This window comes from Vulpes vulpes, chromosome 9 (genome assembly GCF_048418805.1).
Source record: "Vulpes vulpes isolate BD-2025 chromosome 9, VulVul3, whole genome shotgun sequence".
Taxonomy (NCBI): Eukaryota; Metazoa; Chordata; class Mammalia; order Carnivora; family Canidae; genus Vulpes; species Vulpes vulpes.
In genome coordinates this window covers 1539119-1555599 of record NC_132788.1, presented here as the reverse complement: position 1 = coordinate 1555599, position 16481 = coordinate 1539119, and the positions used below count along the sequence as shown (strand labels likewise).

The following is a 16481-nucleotide window of genomic DNA, read 5'->3' as shown; positions in this document are numbered from 1 at the left end:
ATTTTCTTTGGAGAAATGTCCATGCAGGGTCTTTGTCCATTTTAAAATTTGACTGTGTTTTTGCTGTTGAGTTGGAAGAGTTCTCTATCTTGCAAGGATACTAGATCCTTACTAGATGTATAAATTTCAAAATTATCCCCCATAATATACATTTTGTCTTCATCCTCTTGATAGTGTCTTTTGATGCACAAGATTTTAATTTAGATGAAGTTCAATTTGTCTAATTTATTGAATTTTAGTTTTAATTCTCCTATTTTGTAGTCTGTACTTTGATATCATATTTAAGAAATTGCTGATTAATCCCAAGTCACAATAATTGACACTGAACACTCGTTCACATCTACTAGTTTTATAGTTTTAGCACTTCATTAGCTCTTTGCCCATTTTGAGTATTTTTGTATGTGGTGTGAAGTAAAGCTCTTAAATCATTCTTTTACATGTGGATATTCAGTGTTTCCATCACAATTTGTGGAAAAGACTACTTTTTTTTCATAGTTGGTTGGTGCCCTTCGGCCCCTTGTTGAGTATCGCTGATGTGTGAGTTTATTTCTGTATTGTGATTCCATTCCTTTGGTCTATGTCTCTTCTTGCGCAAGCACAACACTGTTCTGCTTCAAAGTCACTTTTTAAAACAGGAAGTATTAGCCCTCCGACTTTGTCCTTTTCAAATATTGTTTCAGCTATTTAGGGTCAATGCTGAAAACAAAACAAAACAAAACAACCCCCCCCCCAAAAAAAACCATGGAATTGGAATTTCCATAGGATTACATTGAATATGTACATAAATATGGGCAGTACTACATCTTGACATTAGTAAGCCTTCCAGTCCATGATCATGGGATATCTTTACATTTATGTAGGTCTTCTTTCATTTCTTCTAGCGATGTCTTGTACTTTTCCTGTATCTACTAAGAGGATCATGTAGCTTTCCCCCCTTAATTCCATTTGTATGGTGTATTACATTGAGTGACTTTTGTGTATTGACCTGTCTTTGCACTCCTGGGATAACTCTCACATGGTTATGCTGTATAATCCCTGTGAAGTTCTGCTGGATTTAGTTTACTTGGACTTGGATAAGGATTCTTATATCCATATTCATTACATATTGATATGTAGCTTCATTTCCTTGCAACAACTTTGACTCTGTTTAGTGTGAAAACAATATGGGCATTATGGAATGAATTAGGAAGTGTTTTCTCCATTGAAAGATGAATGGATAAAGAAGCTGTGGTCTATGTATACAATGGAATATTCCTCAGCCATTAGAAACGACAGATACCCACCATTTGCTTCGACCTGGATGGAACTGAGGGTATTATCCTGAGTGAAATAAGTCAATCAGAGAAGGACAAACATTATATGGTCTCATTCATTCGGGGAATATAAAAAATAGTGAAAGGGAATAAAGGTGGAAGGAGAGAAAATGAGTGAAAATATCAGTGAGGGTGACAAAATGAGAGACTCCTAACTCTGGGAAACAAACAAGGGGTAGTGGAAAGGGAGGTGGGCAGGGGGTTGGGGTGACTGGGTGATGAGCACTGAAGGGGGCATTTGGTGGGATGAGCACTTGGTATTATGCTATGTTGGCAAACTGAACTCCAATAAAAAAAAGAAATGGAAAAAAAAAAGAAAAAAAAAAGTATTTTCTCCTATCTACTTTTTAGACTTTGAGCGTACTTGTGTTAATTCTGTATTTGCTGATAAAAGTCACCACTGAAACCATCTAGTCCTGATCTTTTCTTTGTTAGAAATGTTTTTTGACTTCTGATTCATTCTGTTATATGTCTGCTCAGATTATATATCTCTCCTTGAGTCAGTTATGTTTTATTTTACAGAAGAAAATTTCTTATAAGTTTATTTTTTATGGATATGGATGTCCCTATATCTTTTAATTCAAACCCTCATTCCTGACTTTTCTATCCTTTTGTCTCTCAATATCTCACTCTAAATATTTTCTACTGATCTGTATTCTAGTTCACAATTTTCTCCTTAGCTATTTCTACTCTTTAAAGTACATTCATTGAGTTCCTAATTTTAGCCACTGTACTTCCAAAAAGTTACATATTAGTCTCTTCATTGTTTCTTCATTTGGCTATAATTCTTAGTCTGAACTTTTCCTTTACACATAATAACTTTACAGTTGGTGTGTCAACTCCAAAATCTAGAACCTCTTTGAGTTTTTCTATTGTTTCTGAATTTTTAATTCATATTGCAGGAACTCCTCAATTTTAAAATTCTGTCTGGCAGTATTGACACAAAACATTTATAGATATACAATGGAATATTACTCAGCCAATAGAAATGAAAATACCCACCATTTGCTTCAACGTGGATGGAACTGGAGGGTATTATGCTGAGTGAAGTAAGTCAATCGGAGAAGGACAAACACTATATGTTCTCATTCATTTGGGGAATATACACAATAGTGAAAGGGAATAGAAGGGAAGGGAGAAGAAGTGTGTGGGAAATATCAGAAAGGGAGACAGAACATAAATACTCCTAATTCTGGGAAACGAAATAGGGGTGATGGAAGGGGAGGAGGGCGGGGGCCAGGGGTGAATGGGTGATGGGCACTGAGGGGGGCTCTTGACGGGATGAGCACTGGGTGTTATTCTGTATGTTGGAAAATTGAACACCAATAAAAATTAAATTTATTATAAAAAACATTTATAGATAACACCTGTGGTCTAGGATGATGTGTCTTCCTCTTGAGATATGCTTATTCTTGCAAGTGTCAGAGGCGCTGGCCCTCATTTCACATCTTAATACAGTTTCAGGGATTGAAATGGTCAGGAGCTGAGCTGCATACCTACTCCAGATTTATCTCACTCCTATGGTGCATCTAGCATTGTCCCTGGTAACCAACCACTGTAGCAGAAATTCAACACAACAGTCAAACCCTCACTGATAACCACCTGCCCTCAGAGATTCTTCTGCAAAATGGGCTTATGTAACAAGGAGAAATAAGCTCTCAGTAATGGAATCCTAGGGCCTATGTGTTTATCTTGAAATTTTAAAAATAATTCTTCACTAACCCATTAACTCTCTTTTACCTTCAATAAGATTTTGGTTTTGTTTTCTTTTCTAAATTATCTTCAGCAGAAGTTTGGATTGACCTACTTAATCTGCTACTACTGGAGGTGTAATTCCCGTGGAGAGGACTGAGGCTAATGCCACCTCACAGTAATGGAAACCTCTCCATGGCCTACTTTCAAGATTTTGTGCTGGAAGGATTTGGAGGTGGTCTTGAGACCCAGGCCCTGCTCTTTGCTGTGTTCCTGGCCCTGTATATGGTGACTGTCCTGGGCAACATCCTCATGATCATTGTTATCACCCTGGATGCCCGCCTGCACTCCCCAATGTACTTCTTCCTCAAGAACCTCTCCTTCGTGGACTTGTGCTACTCATCTGTCATTGCCCCCAATGCACTGGCCAACTTCTTCTCCTCATCCAAGGTCATCACTTTTGCAGGATGTGCCACCCAGTTTTTCTTTTTATCCCTGCTGGCCACAACAGAAGGCTTCCTCCTGGGTGTTATGGCCTACGACCGCTTCATGGCCATCTGTAACCCCTTGCGCTACCCCATCACCATGTGCCAGTCTGCCTGCACTTGCCTGGTGCTGGGTGCCTACTGTGTAGGCTGCTTCAACTCTATTGTGCAGACCAGCTTCACATTCCACCTCCCATTCTGCAGCTCAAACCGCATCAACCACTTCTTCTGTGATGTGCCCCCCCTGCTCCAGATCGCCTGTGGCAACACGGCCATCAATGAACTTCTCTTATTTGGCATCTGTGGGTTCATGATTGTGGGTTTGGCTTTTGTGATTCTCATCTCCTATGGCTACATCACAGTGACCATCCTGAGGATGCACTCGGGAGCTGGGAGACGCAAGATCTTCTCCACCTGTGGCTCCCACATGACTGCAGTGACTCTCTTTTTTGGGACTCTCTTTGTCATGTATGCCCAGCCAGGAGCAATTGAGTCCATGGAGCAAGGCAAGGTGGTCTCTGTCTTCTACACGCTGGTCATCCCAATGCTCAATCCTCTCATCTACAGTCTGCGAAACAAGGATGTGAAGGAGGCTGTGAGGCGGCTGGGCCAGAAACACATGACCATGTGATGATGTGTGTCCCGAATACTTGATGGAGGATATGGACGTTTCCCCAGTGGGGTGTAGGAGTTATTATTTAGCAGACATAAACTTCTGTCAATAAGAGGAAACGCTTTAGCAATGAGCTGTACATGTACCTACAATCAATAATGATATACTGTGCCCTTAAAAATATGAAGTAGTAGATCTCAGGTTAAGTGCCCTTTTCAGAATAAAATTTTTAAAATGACTCTTCTATATAGGAAACAAACTGAGGGTTTCTGGAGGGGAGGGTGTGGGTAACTGGATAATGGGCAACAAGGTGGGCTTATGACGTGATGAGCATCTAGTGTTACACGCAACTGATGATTTATTGAAAACTACATCTGAAATTACTGCTATAGTGTATGTTGGCTTACCAAATAAATTTTACAAATGTAAAATCCTAAATAGCCATTCACAGATTGAAATGAGAAAGTCTTGGTCCCGCACACAATGGAACACTGAGACACTGAGAGAGAATGTCACTGTTGTAGAAGGTGAGGATTACACAGTATTTGATAAAAGATTAGAAATTCAGACCTGATGTGGGTGTGGTCATATATCTATAAAGGAAAAACAAATTAAATGAAAGATACATGCACCCTCAGGCCTCCTCCTCCCCAAAGATGTAGAAGTAGAAACCCCAAATCTCCAGAGTTGGGACAGTGATTGGTGTAAACAGAGGGGCATCCTCACTGCAGGCCACACACTTTCTATGTGCTTGAATTTTTCAGGCACATTTCAATTTCATACTTTTTAAAGGTTGTTTTTAAAAACAACCTCCAACTAATCCTCCCTCAGGAACAGAAATGTATTCAGAGTGGTCTTCTCCCAACATGGATTAGCGTCAGCTGCACAGAGACCAGCAGCAAGCAGAGAGGAACCCAGAGAGGATTGTCTTTCCAGACAGATCTTTGAGCTCACAGAAGAATGGTATACCTAGGTGATGGAGGGAAGGGTTGATGAAATGGCTTTGGGCTCAGGAGTTCGTACCTGCTGCCCCAGGGACAATAGTCCACTCAGGGTCACAGCGTCTGCTCTTAGTCTATGCTCTTCTCCTGACACCTGGGGCCCCAAGAGACTTCTGGGCTTTGGAGCCTGGCCATGTAGGGGAAGGGGGGTCAGACAAAGCTTGCTGACAGGGGAACCCAGGGGAACTGTCCCAGTTGGAACAGGATTCAATAACATCCTTACACTGTGTTGTCTTGATGACTCTTGAATCTCTAATTCATTGGCTGCCTGTCCCTCTATTTTCATGTCAAAATTATTACTGCACTTTATTTATTGTACAAACAGGTTCTTTATCCTGCAAACCACCTTATATCCTTTTGCTCTTTATATTTCCAGTACTTGGTAGGTCCTAAAGTCTCACTCTAATTCATGATTGGTATTCGGCAAGAATATTTCATAGGGGTTGTTTCTATTTCCACTGAGAGGACCACCTGGCTGCATCTCTTCTTTTTTTAATATTAGTGGATATCAGTAATCTTACTTAAACGCATTATTTCATTAGGGGTTTATAAGATGATAATATTCAAATTCTGTATTTCAGTCTTCATTTATTAGTAGCAATATTCTGTAAAGCAAATTTGCTCGAGACAAATATTTCCTCACTGTGAGGGTCACTGCTTGAATTCCCTCAGCATCAGCTTCCAAAGGTAACCAATGAGGGGGTTTTATTTTTGGTATTATGAACTCAGGGGATTTTTTTAGCATAATCGATGTGCTTCAAGTAAATTCTATCAGTGAAAATGCTAGTGAATGTTCTTATTTCACCATTATTATTTTTTAGTTTTAACATTTTAAACTGAGGAACAATTCTCATTGACACAAAAGTGACATTTTTACCACTTCAAAGTGTTAATCAAGTGTGATGTTTCATTTCTAATTATATCCACAGTGAGCAACTTTCTGGTTCCAGAATAGTTTCATCGCACACAAAATAACCCTATTCTGATCAGCACGCTCCCGTCCCTCTCTCCCAACCATATTTTGGTAAATACAAACGCACTTCTGTCCCTATTCTGCACATTTTATATAAATGGACTTTGGTGTCAAGCTTCATTTACTCAGCATAATGTTTTCAAGTCTCATCCTTGTTCTGTCTTGTAGTAGATCATTATTCCCTTTGGGGCTCCAGGTGGATCACCTAGCTCAGCGTCCGACTCTTGATTTGGGCTCAGGTCATGATCTCAGGGTTGTGAGCAAGCCCCATATGGGCCTCCATGTTGGGATCCTACTTAAGATTCCCCCTCTCCCCTTCTCTCCCTCTGCCCCTCCCCCTGCTCACCTGTGTGCTCTCTCCCTACCCCCACCCAAAAGAACCTTACTTCTTAAATGGCTAATATTGATTGTTCCACTGTATGCATATTTCACATTTTTAAAACTCTTCACCATTTGATGAACATTTGGCTTGCATTAGCTTTTTACCTTATGAATATTGCTATTATGCACATTTGTGAACAGGCTTTTATGTGAACATATATTGTCATTTCTCCTGGGCACATCCCTACATGTGGATTAGGGTGGATCAATAGGGAAGCTCTACATCTAAGTTTCTGAGGGATGGCAGGACTACTTTCTACAGAGGCTGTACCACCATTATGAGGTTATGATTTTTTCCATATTCTCACCAACATTTGTTCTTCTCTATCATTAAAAAATTGTAGGCATTCTAATAAATGAACGAAATCTCATAGTAGGTTGTTCCACATTTCCCTAATGACTAATGACATTCAGCATCTTCTCTTATTGGCCAGGTATACTTTTTTTTTTGGAGAAATGCCCATGCAAGCCCTTTGCCCATTTTAAATTTGTGTTTTTGTGACTGAGTTGGAAGTGCTCTCTATATTCCATGGATACTAGATCCTTACTAGATATATGTAATTTGTCAAAAGTAACTACCTTAATATAGGCTTTGTCTTCATCTTCTTGAAAGTGTTCTTTGATGCACAAGATTTTAATTTTGATGAAGTTCAATTTTCTGTTTTATCTTATTTATTTTTTTACTTTTTTGTTTGTACTCTGATGTCATGTTTAAGAATTTGCTGACTAATCCCAAGTCAGAATAATTGCCACTGATGTCTCTTTCACCTCTAATAATTTTATAATTTCAGCACGTCCACTTCTGGATTCTCGAATCTGTTCCATTGATCTATGTGTCTGTTTTTGTGCCAGTACCACACTGCCTTGATGACCACAGCTTTGTAGTACAACCTGAAATCTGGCATTGTGATGCACCTAGCTATGGTTTTTTTTAATATTCCCCTGGCTCTTCAGGGTCTTTTTTGATTCCACACAATTCTTAAGATAATTTGTTCCAACTCTCTGAAGAAAGTCCGTGATATTTTGATAGGGATTGCATAAAACGTGTAAATTGCCCTGGGAAACATTGACATTTTCACAATATTAATTGTTTCAATCCATGAGCATGGAATATTTTTCCTTCTCTTTATGTCTTCCTCGATTTCTTTTCAGAAGTGTTCTGTAGTTGTTAGGGTATAGATCTTTTACCTCTTTGGTTTGGTTTACTCCTAGGTCTCTTATGCTTTTGGGTGCACTAGTAAATGGGATTGACTCCTTAATTTCTCTTTCTTGGTGGGTATTAGTTGTTTCTAATGGCTGAGTAATATTCCATTGTATACATAAACATTATATGGTCTCATTCATTTGGGGAATATGGGAGATGGTGAAAGAGAATAAGGGGGAAAGGAGAAAAATGAGTGGGAAATATCAGAAAGGGAGACTGAACATGAGAGACTCCTAACTCTGGGAAACAAACTAGGGGGGGTGGAGGGGGAGGTGGGTGCAGAGTGGGGGTGACTGGATGATGGGCACTGAGGGGGCACTTGATGGCATGAGCACTGGGTGTTATGGTACATGCTGGCAAATTGAACTCCAATAAAAAATATACAAAAAATTAAATATTGTTTTGGCTATTTAGGGTTGATTTCTGCAAAAAAAAGGGGGGGGACTGGAATTTCCATAGGATTACATTGAATATGTATGTAAATGAAGAGATTACTACATCTTGACATTAGTAGGCCTTCCAGTCCTTGATCATGGGATATCTTTACATTTATGTAGGTCTTCTTTAATTTCTTTCAGCCTTTTTTCTGTATCTAAGGAGAATATTTTGTGGGTTATTTTCCCCGAACTTCCATTTGTATGGTATACTAAATTGAATGATTTTACTATATTTTTAAAATATTTATTTATTTATTTATTTATTTATTTATTTATTTATGAAAGACACACACACACGGAGAGAGAGAGAGAGAGAGAGAGAGAGAGAGAGAGAGAGAGAGAGGCAGACCACAGGCAGAGGGAAAAGCAGGATCCATGCAGGGAGCCCAACATGGGACTTGATCCTGGGACTCCAGGACCATGCCCTAGGCAGAATGCAGGTGGTAAACTGCTGAGCCACCCCGGGATTCCTGATTTTTCTATATTGATCCCGTATTGCTACCCTGGGATACTCTCACTTGTTTATACCGTATAATCCCTGTGAAGTTCTGCTGGATTTGGCTTGCTTCAATTTTGATAAGGATTTTTGTATCTATATTCATAAGACATATTGATCTTTAGCTTCATTTTCTTGCAATATCTTTGACCCCATTTAGTGCGAAATGTAGGCCTTATGAAGGCCTTATGAAATGTATTAGGAAGTGGTTTCTCCTATCTACATTTTAGACTTTGAGTTGTGCGTCTGTTAATGCTTGTATTCACTGGTAAAAGTCACCACTGAAACCCTCTGGTCCTGAACTTCTCTTTGTTAGAAAAGCGTTTTGACTATTGACTCCATCTGTTTGTTGTATGTCTGCTCAGATTTTCTATTTCTCCTTGAGTCAGTTATGTTACACTTTTTCCAGGAATTGGTTCATTTCGTCTAGGTTAGCTTACTTTTTGGATTATGATTGTTCCAATATATTCTTATGATAATTTTTATTTCTGAAGACCAAAGGCATGTGTCTGCTTTCATTTCTGATTTTAGAAATTTAAGTTACCTGACTTTCTCCGTCATCTAGCCAAAGTTTGTCTAGTTGGTCAAAATTTTCAGAAAACGAGCATTAAGTGTCTTATTCTACTCTCCTCTAATTCATTTATCTCTTCTCTAATCTTCATTATTCCATTCATTCTATTTTCTTTGAGCTTAGTTTCTTATTCCTTTCTACTCTCTTTCCTAAGATAGAAAGTTAATTATGGAATACACATTTTTTTTTAAAATATTGGTGTTTATAGCTATAAATTTCTGAGTCCTTCTTTCGTTGCATCTCCTAAGTCTTGGGGTATAGTGTTCGCATTTTCATTAATCTCATAATACTTTGTAATTTCCATTGCGATTTCTTCTTTGACCCACTGGTGATTTAAAAATGTGTTGTTGAGCTTCCACGTGTCTGTAAGTTTTCCAAATGGCCTTATGCTGTTGCTTTGTGATTTCATTCCATTTTGTTTGGAGAACATACTTCTTATACTTTCAATCTTCTAACATTTATTGAGACTTGCTTTGTGAAATAACATATGGTCAATACTGAATAATGTTCCATGTGCACTGGAGACTAATGTATTCTGCTATTGATGAACACAGTGTGTTCCACATATGCCTGTTAACTATTTGGCTTATAATGCTGTTCACATCTGTTATTTCCTTACTGATACTTAGTTTTGTTGTACAATTCATTACTGAAAGTGGAGCATTGAAGTCTTAAACTATTATTTCTACATTCCTTTTGTGTTCTGAAGGATACCTTTGGTAGAATTCTAGTTGGTAATTATTTTCTTTGAAGAAAGGAAAATATATTTCCTTTTAATATGGCTTCCATTATTTTTAGCCTGATAATCCAATTGTCAATCTTACTTCTAAAGTTGATACTTTGAAGTGAGTATGTCTTCTTTTTAAGATTGATTTATTTATTTTAGGGGAGGAAGGGCAGTGGCAGAAGGACAGTGTTTCAAGCAGACTGTGAGCTGAATGTGGGCCTAAAATGGAGCCCAATATCAAAACTCTGAGATCACAACGTGAGTCAAAACCAGGAGTCAGAGTTCTACCCGGCTGTGCCACTTATCCACCCTTGAAGTGACTACACGTTCTCTGTCAGGCTGTTTTTATATTTGTCTTTTTCTCTTGGTTCTAAATATTTTTACTGTCATATGTTCAAGTGTGGTGTTCTTTGTATAAATCCTGCTTTGATTTGGTAGGGTTAATGAATCTTTAGAATAATTTCTTTCATTGGCTTGAGATAATAAGTAGCCATTCTCTCTTCAAGCACTGATTCAGCCTTTTTATCTCTTTAAACCTTCTTCAGGAACTCATAGGAGGGATGTCCCTACATCTTTTGTCCCTAACCGTCATTTCTTATTTTTCTATCCTTTTGCTTCTCAAAACTTGATTCTGAATATTTTCTACTGCTCTGTATTCCAGTTCACAAACTTTCTTTCTAGCTATCTCTAATCTGTAAAATTCTTTCACTGAGTTCCTAATGTAGCCACTATACTTGTAAAAAGTTAGAATATATTCTCTTGATTGATTTACATTTCTGCTATGTTTCTTACTCTCATCTTTATCCTCTATACATAATAACTTCCATTTAAAGTTTATCTGTGGGGGCAGCCCTGGTAGCTCAGTGGTTGGTGCCACCATCAGCCCAGTGCGTGATCCTGGATACCTTGGATGGAGTCCCATGGCAGGCTCCCTGCAAGGAGTCTGCTTCTCCCTCTGCCTATGTCTCTGCCTCTCTTTGTGTCTCTCATGAATAAATAAATAAAATCTTTTAAAAAATCTTTAAAAAGATAATAAAATAAAAAAGTAAAGCTGATGTGTGTTAACTCCAAAAACTGAAAGCTCTTTTGTGTTTTATATTGTTTATGATATTTTAATTTGTTTTGTAGGAACTCCTCAATCTTAAAATTCTGCTGGCATTATTTACACAGAAATTTTATAGATAACAACTGCAGTCCAGGATAATGTGTCTTCCTCTTGAGATATATTTATTTTTGCAAGGTGTGAGGGGCACTGGTACTCAGATCATATCGTAAAACGCTTTCTTGATTGAAATGGCTAGAAGCTTGGCTGCATAGCTACTCCTGATTTATCTCACTCCTATGATGTATCATGGTTGGACACTATGACCAAACAGTCAGCATTAGCTCTGCAAGACAGGCAAAACCTCACTGGTTAGTCACCTAGCCTCTAAGATTCATCTTCAAAATTGGCTAACATCTCAAGGGAAAAGAAGTTCCCATAATGAAATCCTTAGGCCTGTTTTTCATATTTAATTTTATTTAGTAAATCTTCTGCAATCCAGTAACTCTCTTATACCTTCAATCAGATTTTTTTCAGTATTTACCTTTTCAAAATAGTCTTCAGCAGGAAGATTAGCTTGACCACTTAAACTGCCTATACTGGAGGAGTCATTCCCTGGTGAGTATTTAGGTTTATTCCACCCCACAGTAATGAAACCTCTCCATGGCCACTTTCAAGATTTTGTAATAGAGGCATTTAGGGGTGGTCTGGAGACCCAAGCCATACTTTTCACTGTGCTCTTGGCCCTGTACATGGTGCCTGTACTGGACAACTTCCTCATGATCATCTTTAGCAGCCTGAATGCCTGCCTACACTCCCCAATGTACTTCTTCCTCAAGAACCTCTCCTTCGTGGACTTGTGCTACTCATCTGTCATTGCCCCCAATGCACTGGCCAACTACTTCTCCTCATCCAAGGTCATCACCTTTGCAGAATGTGCCACCAGTTTTTCTTTTTATCCCTGGTGGCTACCACTGAATTCTTCCTCCTGGGTGTTATGTCCTACGACCACATCATGGCCATCTGTAGCCCCTTGCCCCAGCACCATGTGCCAGTCTGACTGCACTCGCCTGGTGCTGGACGCCTACTATGAAGGCTGCTTCAACTCTGTGGTGCAGACCAGCTTCACATTCCACCTCCCATTCTGCAGCTCCAACCGCATCAACCACTTTTTCTGTGATGTCCCCCTCTGCTCCAGATCGCCTGTGGTAACATGGCCATCAATGAACTTCTCTTGTTTGGCATTTGTGGGCTCATCATTGTGGGTGTGACATTTGTGGTCCTCATCTCCTATGGCTACATCACAGTGACCATCCTGAGGATGGGCTCAAGAGCTGGGAGATGCAAGGTCTTCTCCACCTGTGGCTCCCACATGACTGCAGTGACCCTCTTTTTTGGGACTCTCTTTGTCATGTATGCCCAGCCAGGAGCAATTGAGTCCATGGAGCAGGGCAAGGTGGTCTCTGTCTTCTACACGCTGGTCATCCCAATGCTCAATCCCCTCACCTACAGTCTGCGAAACAAGGATGTGAAGGAGGCTGTGTGAAGGCTGTGACAGAAACACATGGCCATGTGAAGGATGTGTGAAGGGAGTCTGAGAGTTCTGCAGGCTAGATGGAGGGGATGGTGTTTGCCAGGACTCGGGTGTTTAAATTTTTAATTAACAGGAAGCAATTTCATTCATGCAAGAGAAATAAGCTTTAGAGCGATGTTGTACATAAAATCAACAATAATATATTGTGCCTTATAAATTTATTAAAATTGTACATCCTAGGATAAGTGACCTTTTCAGAGTACAATTTTAAAAGTGAGTCTATCAAAAGATGAATGGATAAAGAAGATGTGGTTTATGTATGCAATGGAAAATACTCAGCCATTAGAAATGACAAATACCCACTATTTGCTTCAACGGGGATGGAACTGCAGGGTATTATGCTGAGTGAAGTAAGTCAATCGGAAAAGGACAAACATTGGTCTCATTCATTTGGGGAATATAAATAATAGTGAAAGGGAATAGAAGGCAAGGGAGAAGAAATGGGTAGGAAATATCAGAAAGGGAGACAGAACATGAAGACTCCTAAATCTGTGAAACGAACTAGGGGTGGTGGAAGGGGAAGAGGGCGGGGGGTGGGGTTAATGGGTGACGGACACTGAGGGGGGCACTTGATGGGATGAGCCTGGGTGTTATTCTGTAGTTGGCAAATTGAACACCTATAGAAAATAATTTTATTATTAAAAAATAATAGAAATAAAAGTGAGTCTTCAGTTAAGAAACGACCTGAGGGTTACTGGACAGAAGGTCATTGGGGCATGGGATAACTGTGAGATGGTCATTAAAATATGCATGTGATGTGATGAGCAGGGGTGTTATACGCAACAGATGAATTACTGAACACCACATATGAAACAAGATATAGTAATAGTTGGCTAATGAATCATGCTTAAAAAAATGTGCATTCCTAAATCGGCATTCACATAGTGAAATGAGGAAGTCCTAATCCCCTTCACAACAGAACACTGAAGACACAGAATGAGAATGTCACTACCTACAAATGTGACAATTGCACAGTATATGGTAAAAAGATTAAAAATGCCAACCCGATGTTGGGTGTGATCATATTTATGTAAAAGACAAAAACAAATTGGGACACCTGGGTGGCTCAGTGGTTGAGAATCATGCTCTATCCCTGGTGTCCAGGGATAGAAGCACATGTGGGAGGTCCTGGAGGAGCCTGCTTCTCCCTCTGCCTCTATCTCTGCCTCTATCTCTGTGTCTCTCGTGAATAATAAAATACAACTTAAAAAAATAAAAAACAAATTAAGTAAAAGACACAAGTGCCCCCAGGGCAACATCTCCCCAACAAGTGACATGATGGAAACCCCAGAACTGCCACAGGGCTGGGACAGTGATTGAGGTAAACAGAGGGGAATCCTCACTGTATGTCAACACATTCTAAGTGCTTGAATTTCTCAAACATATTTTGGTTCCATGATTTAGAAAAGCAACCTCTTCCTGACCCCTCTGCAGGAACAGAAATGTATTCAGGGTGGTCTTCTTCTACTTCTCAGTCAGGCTCTGCTGAGGAGCTGCAGGGAGACCAACAGAGATGATCCCAGAGAGGATTGTTTTTCCTGACAGATCATTTCAGCTTGCAGATAATGGTACGAGTAAGGTGATGGGGAAAGGGGTGATTAAATGGCTTTGGGCTCAGGAGTTCACACCTGCCACCCCTGGGAGGACAGTCAACTCAGGGCCACAGCAAGGCTATTAGAGTTTATGCTCATCTTCTCCTCACCCCCTGGGGACCACAGAAACTTCTGGATTTGGGTGCATGGATGTGTAGGGGAGGGCAGTCAGACAAAGCTTGGTGACAGGAGAACCCAGGAGAACCAGGAGTCCCAGAGCACTCCAGAGGCCAGAACACAAACAAGCTCACCTAATTGGCCATTCAAGGCTCCAAGTCCCAGCCTTGCAGGAGGAGAGACCTTCCCAGCACAGTGACCCCAATGTGCAGGTCCTTGCCCTGCTGCCTGGCTGATGCAACAAGACGTGGAAACTGAGGTGAGCTGAGACCCTTCCCTCCCATGAGCCTACCAAGATCAAGGAGTGTCCTGAAGCCTGAACCTTTGGTACCCGCCAGACTACCTGGGTCCCTGAGGGTCCTCCCCTGCCACCTCCCCACTCTCTCTTCATTGCATGGGAGACATTAATGAAGGATGAAGGGTGAGAGTCCTCCTGCTAACCTCGTCATCATCAGCACAGATGTGGGCCAGGAGGTTGGGAGACCCTGGGAGAGCCGGTGTGGCTGTGTGATCTTGAACAGTCATGACCCACACCTGGAAGAAGTAAGGGTCAAGGCAGCCATCCCTCAGGGCTGCCAGGTATGAAGGACACCATGTGTGTAAGGGAGTCAATAGAGCTAAGGTAGACAGTAAGCACTCAGGGTTTGTGTCAGAAGCTGAAGGGGTGACCCCACTCCTGCCCTGGCCAGCACTGTCTTGGACTTCAGGGTCATTCCAGCTAAAGAGACCGGTTTTCATTGTAAGCAGAGATCATAGCACCAGTCTCCCTCGTGACCTGAAGTGCATTTCTCAGGCTCAAATCAGTAGCTCACCAGAGTACTGAGCACACCCTTCTAAGGGACATGGCCACAGGGTGGGGGATGCAGAAATACGGTAGACCAGGGCCAGCCCTGGGAGGTCATGGCTCTGTAAAAAACCCACTTTACAACAAACAGTTGAAATTTGACGGGACACAGGCAGTGAGGGGGCATGACCAGGCTGCTGATGGCACAAACAGGAAATTGTCACATCAGAGAGGTGACAGAGAGCCCACTGGGAGATGAGAGCTGGTCACACACTAAAGTTGGATGGGGGTAGACAGACATTCATGACACATGGAGAGAATCAGAGAATCTCTGAGCATAATGTCCCTGTCTGGAGCTGAGAGTTCCAGACCCTTCTGGGTTCCTCTCCAGGTGCCTCAGCTGGTGGGGAAGCTGTCACCTATTTGCATTAGGGAGCAATATGACATGAGGGAGGATTTGGTGATTCTGCACAAGGAGCTCTTTGCGGGACACAAAGTAGGGAATGGGCAGGCTAGAGCTCATTATGAAACCATTGCGACCATTCACATGAGACATGAGAAGGGTCTTGAGTTGACAAGTGTGGTGGAGGCAGGGGGTGTCAATGCAGATTGTCAGGACAGCCCAGGATGATCAGGGGAGAGGCAGATGGGTGTAGTGTGGCTCCTGGTGGTGACCTCCTCCACCTGGACCTGAGCAAGCAGTTTTGAACAGGATGACTTGGGTCCTTGGAGACCAGCTGCCCTTGGAAATCCAGGCTCTGAGAGTGAGTGACCTGAGCCTGACCTGTGATGAGCAGCTGTTCTCAGGCTGTGGTCCACGGTCAGCATCATGCTGCTTCCTGTTTGCTGTTGTCTAGTCCTCCGCCAGGCAACACACCACAACTCACTAGTGCAGCCATGGTACTAACGCTGCCGGGAACAGCCTCCCCATGGTCTCCCTGTGCACCTGTGCACATTTCCAGAGGGAAAGTGAAGACATAGGTGAGGACGGGGATCCTCCACATCAGTAGAAAATGACAAACGTGTCCTGATTTACACTCCCTTCCAGTGGCTCCCGTCCTCAACACCGCTGGTTACTGCCCCTCTGCTTAGTTTGAGACATTTGGGCGGGTGTGCAGGAGGACGTGTTTAACATGGGAACTTGCTTTCTCCTGATGATTAGCAGGATTGTGCACATTTTCAAATGTGTACAGCACATCTGGCTCCTCTCCTCTGTGTGTCATTTCCTTGACTCTCTTTATTATGGATGTTCTCAAACACTCAGACATGGAACTAGAGTAATAATGGATTACCCATTTGCACCAACCAACTTCAATAATTATCAATCTACAGTCAATCATATCTAATCCCTCTCAACAGTGACTTTAAAGACAACTTCAATTTAACTATTCTCCACAAAGAAATTAATATTACCCTTAATATTATAAAAGTTCCATTTAGTGCTTTAATTGTCCAGATT

General features: G+C 41.2%; 1 protein-coding gene and 1 pseudogene across 1 annotated transcript; both read left to right on the top strand.

Annotated features, from left to right (window-relative positions):
- The first annotated feature begins 3170 nt into the window (after positions 1 to 3170).
- On the top strand, positions 3171 to 4121 carry LOC140594044 (olfactory receptor 9S13-like). Its single transcript, XM_072722414.1, has one exon. It carries the CDS (start codon positions 3171 to 3173, stop codon positions 4119 to 4121), a length of 951 nt encoding a protein of 316 aa, XP_072578515.1.
- Positions 4122 to 11950: 7829 nt separating this feature from the next.
- Positions 11951 to 12481, top strand: LOC140593802 (olfactory receptor 9S13-like; annotated as a pseudogene).
- The last annotated feature ends 4000 nt before the right edge of the window (positions 12482 to 16481 follow it).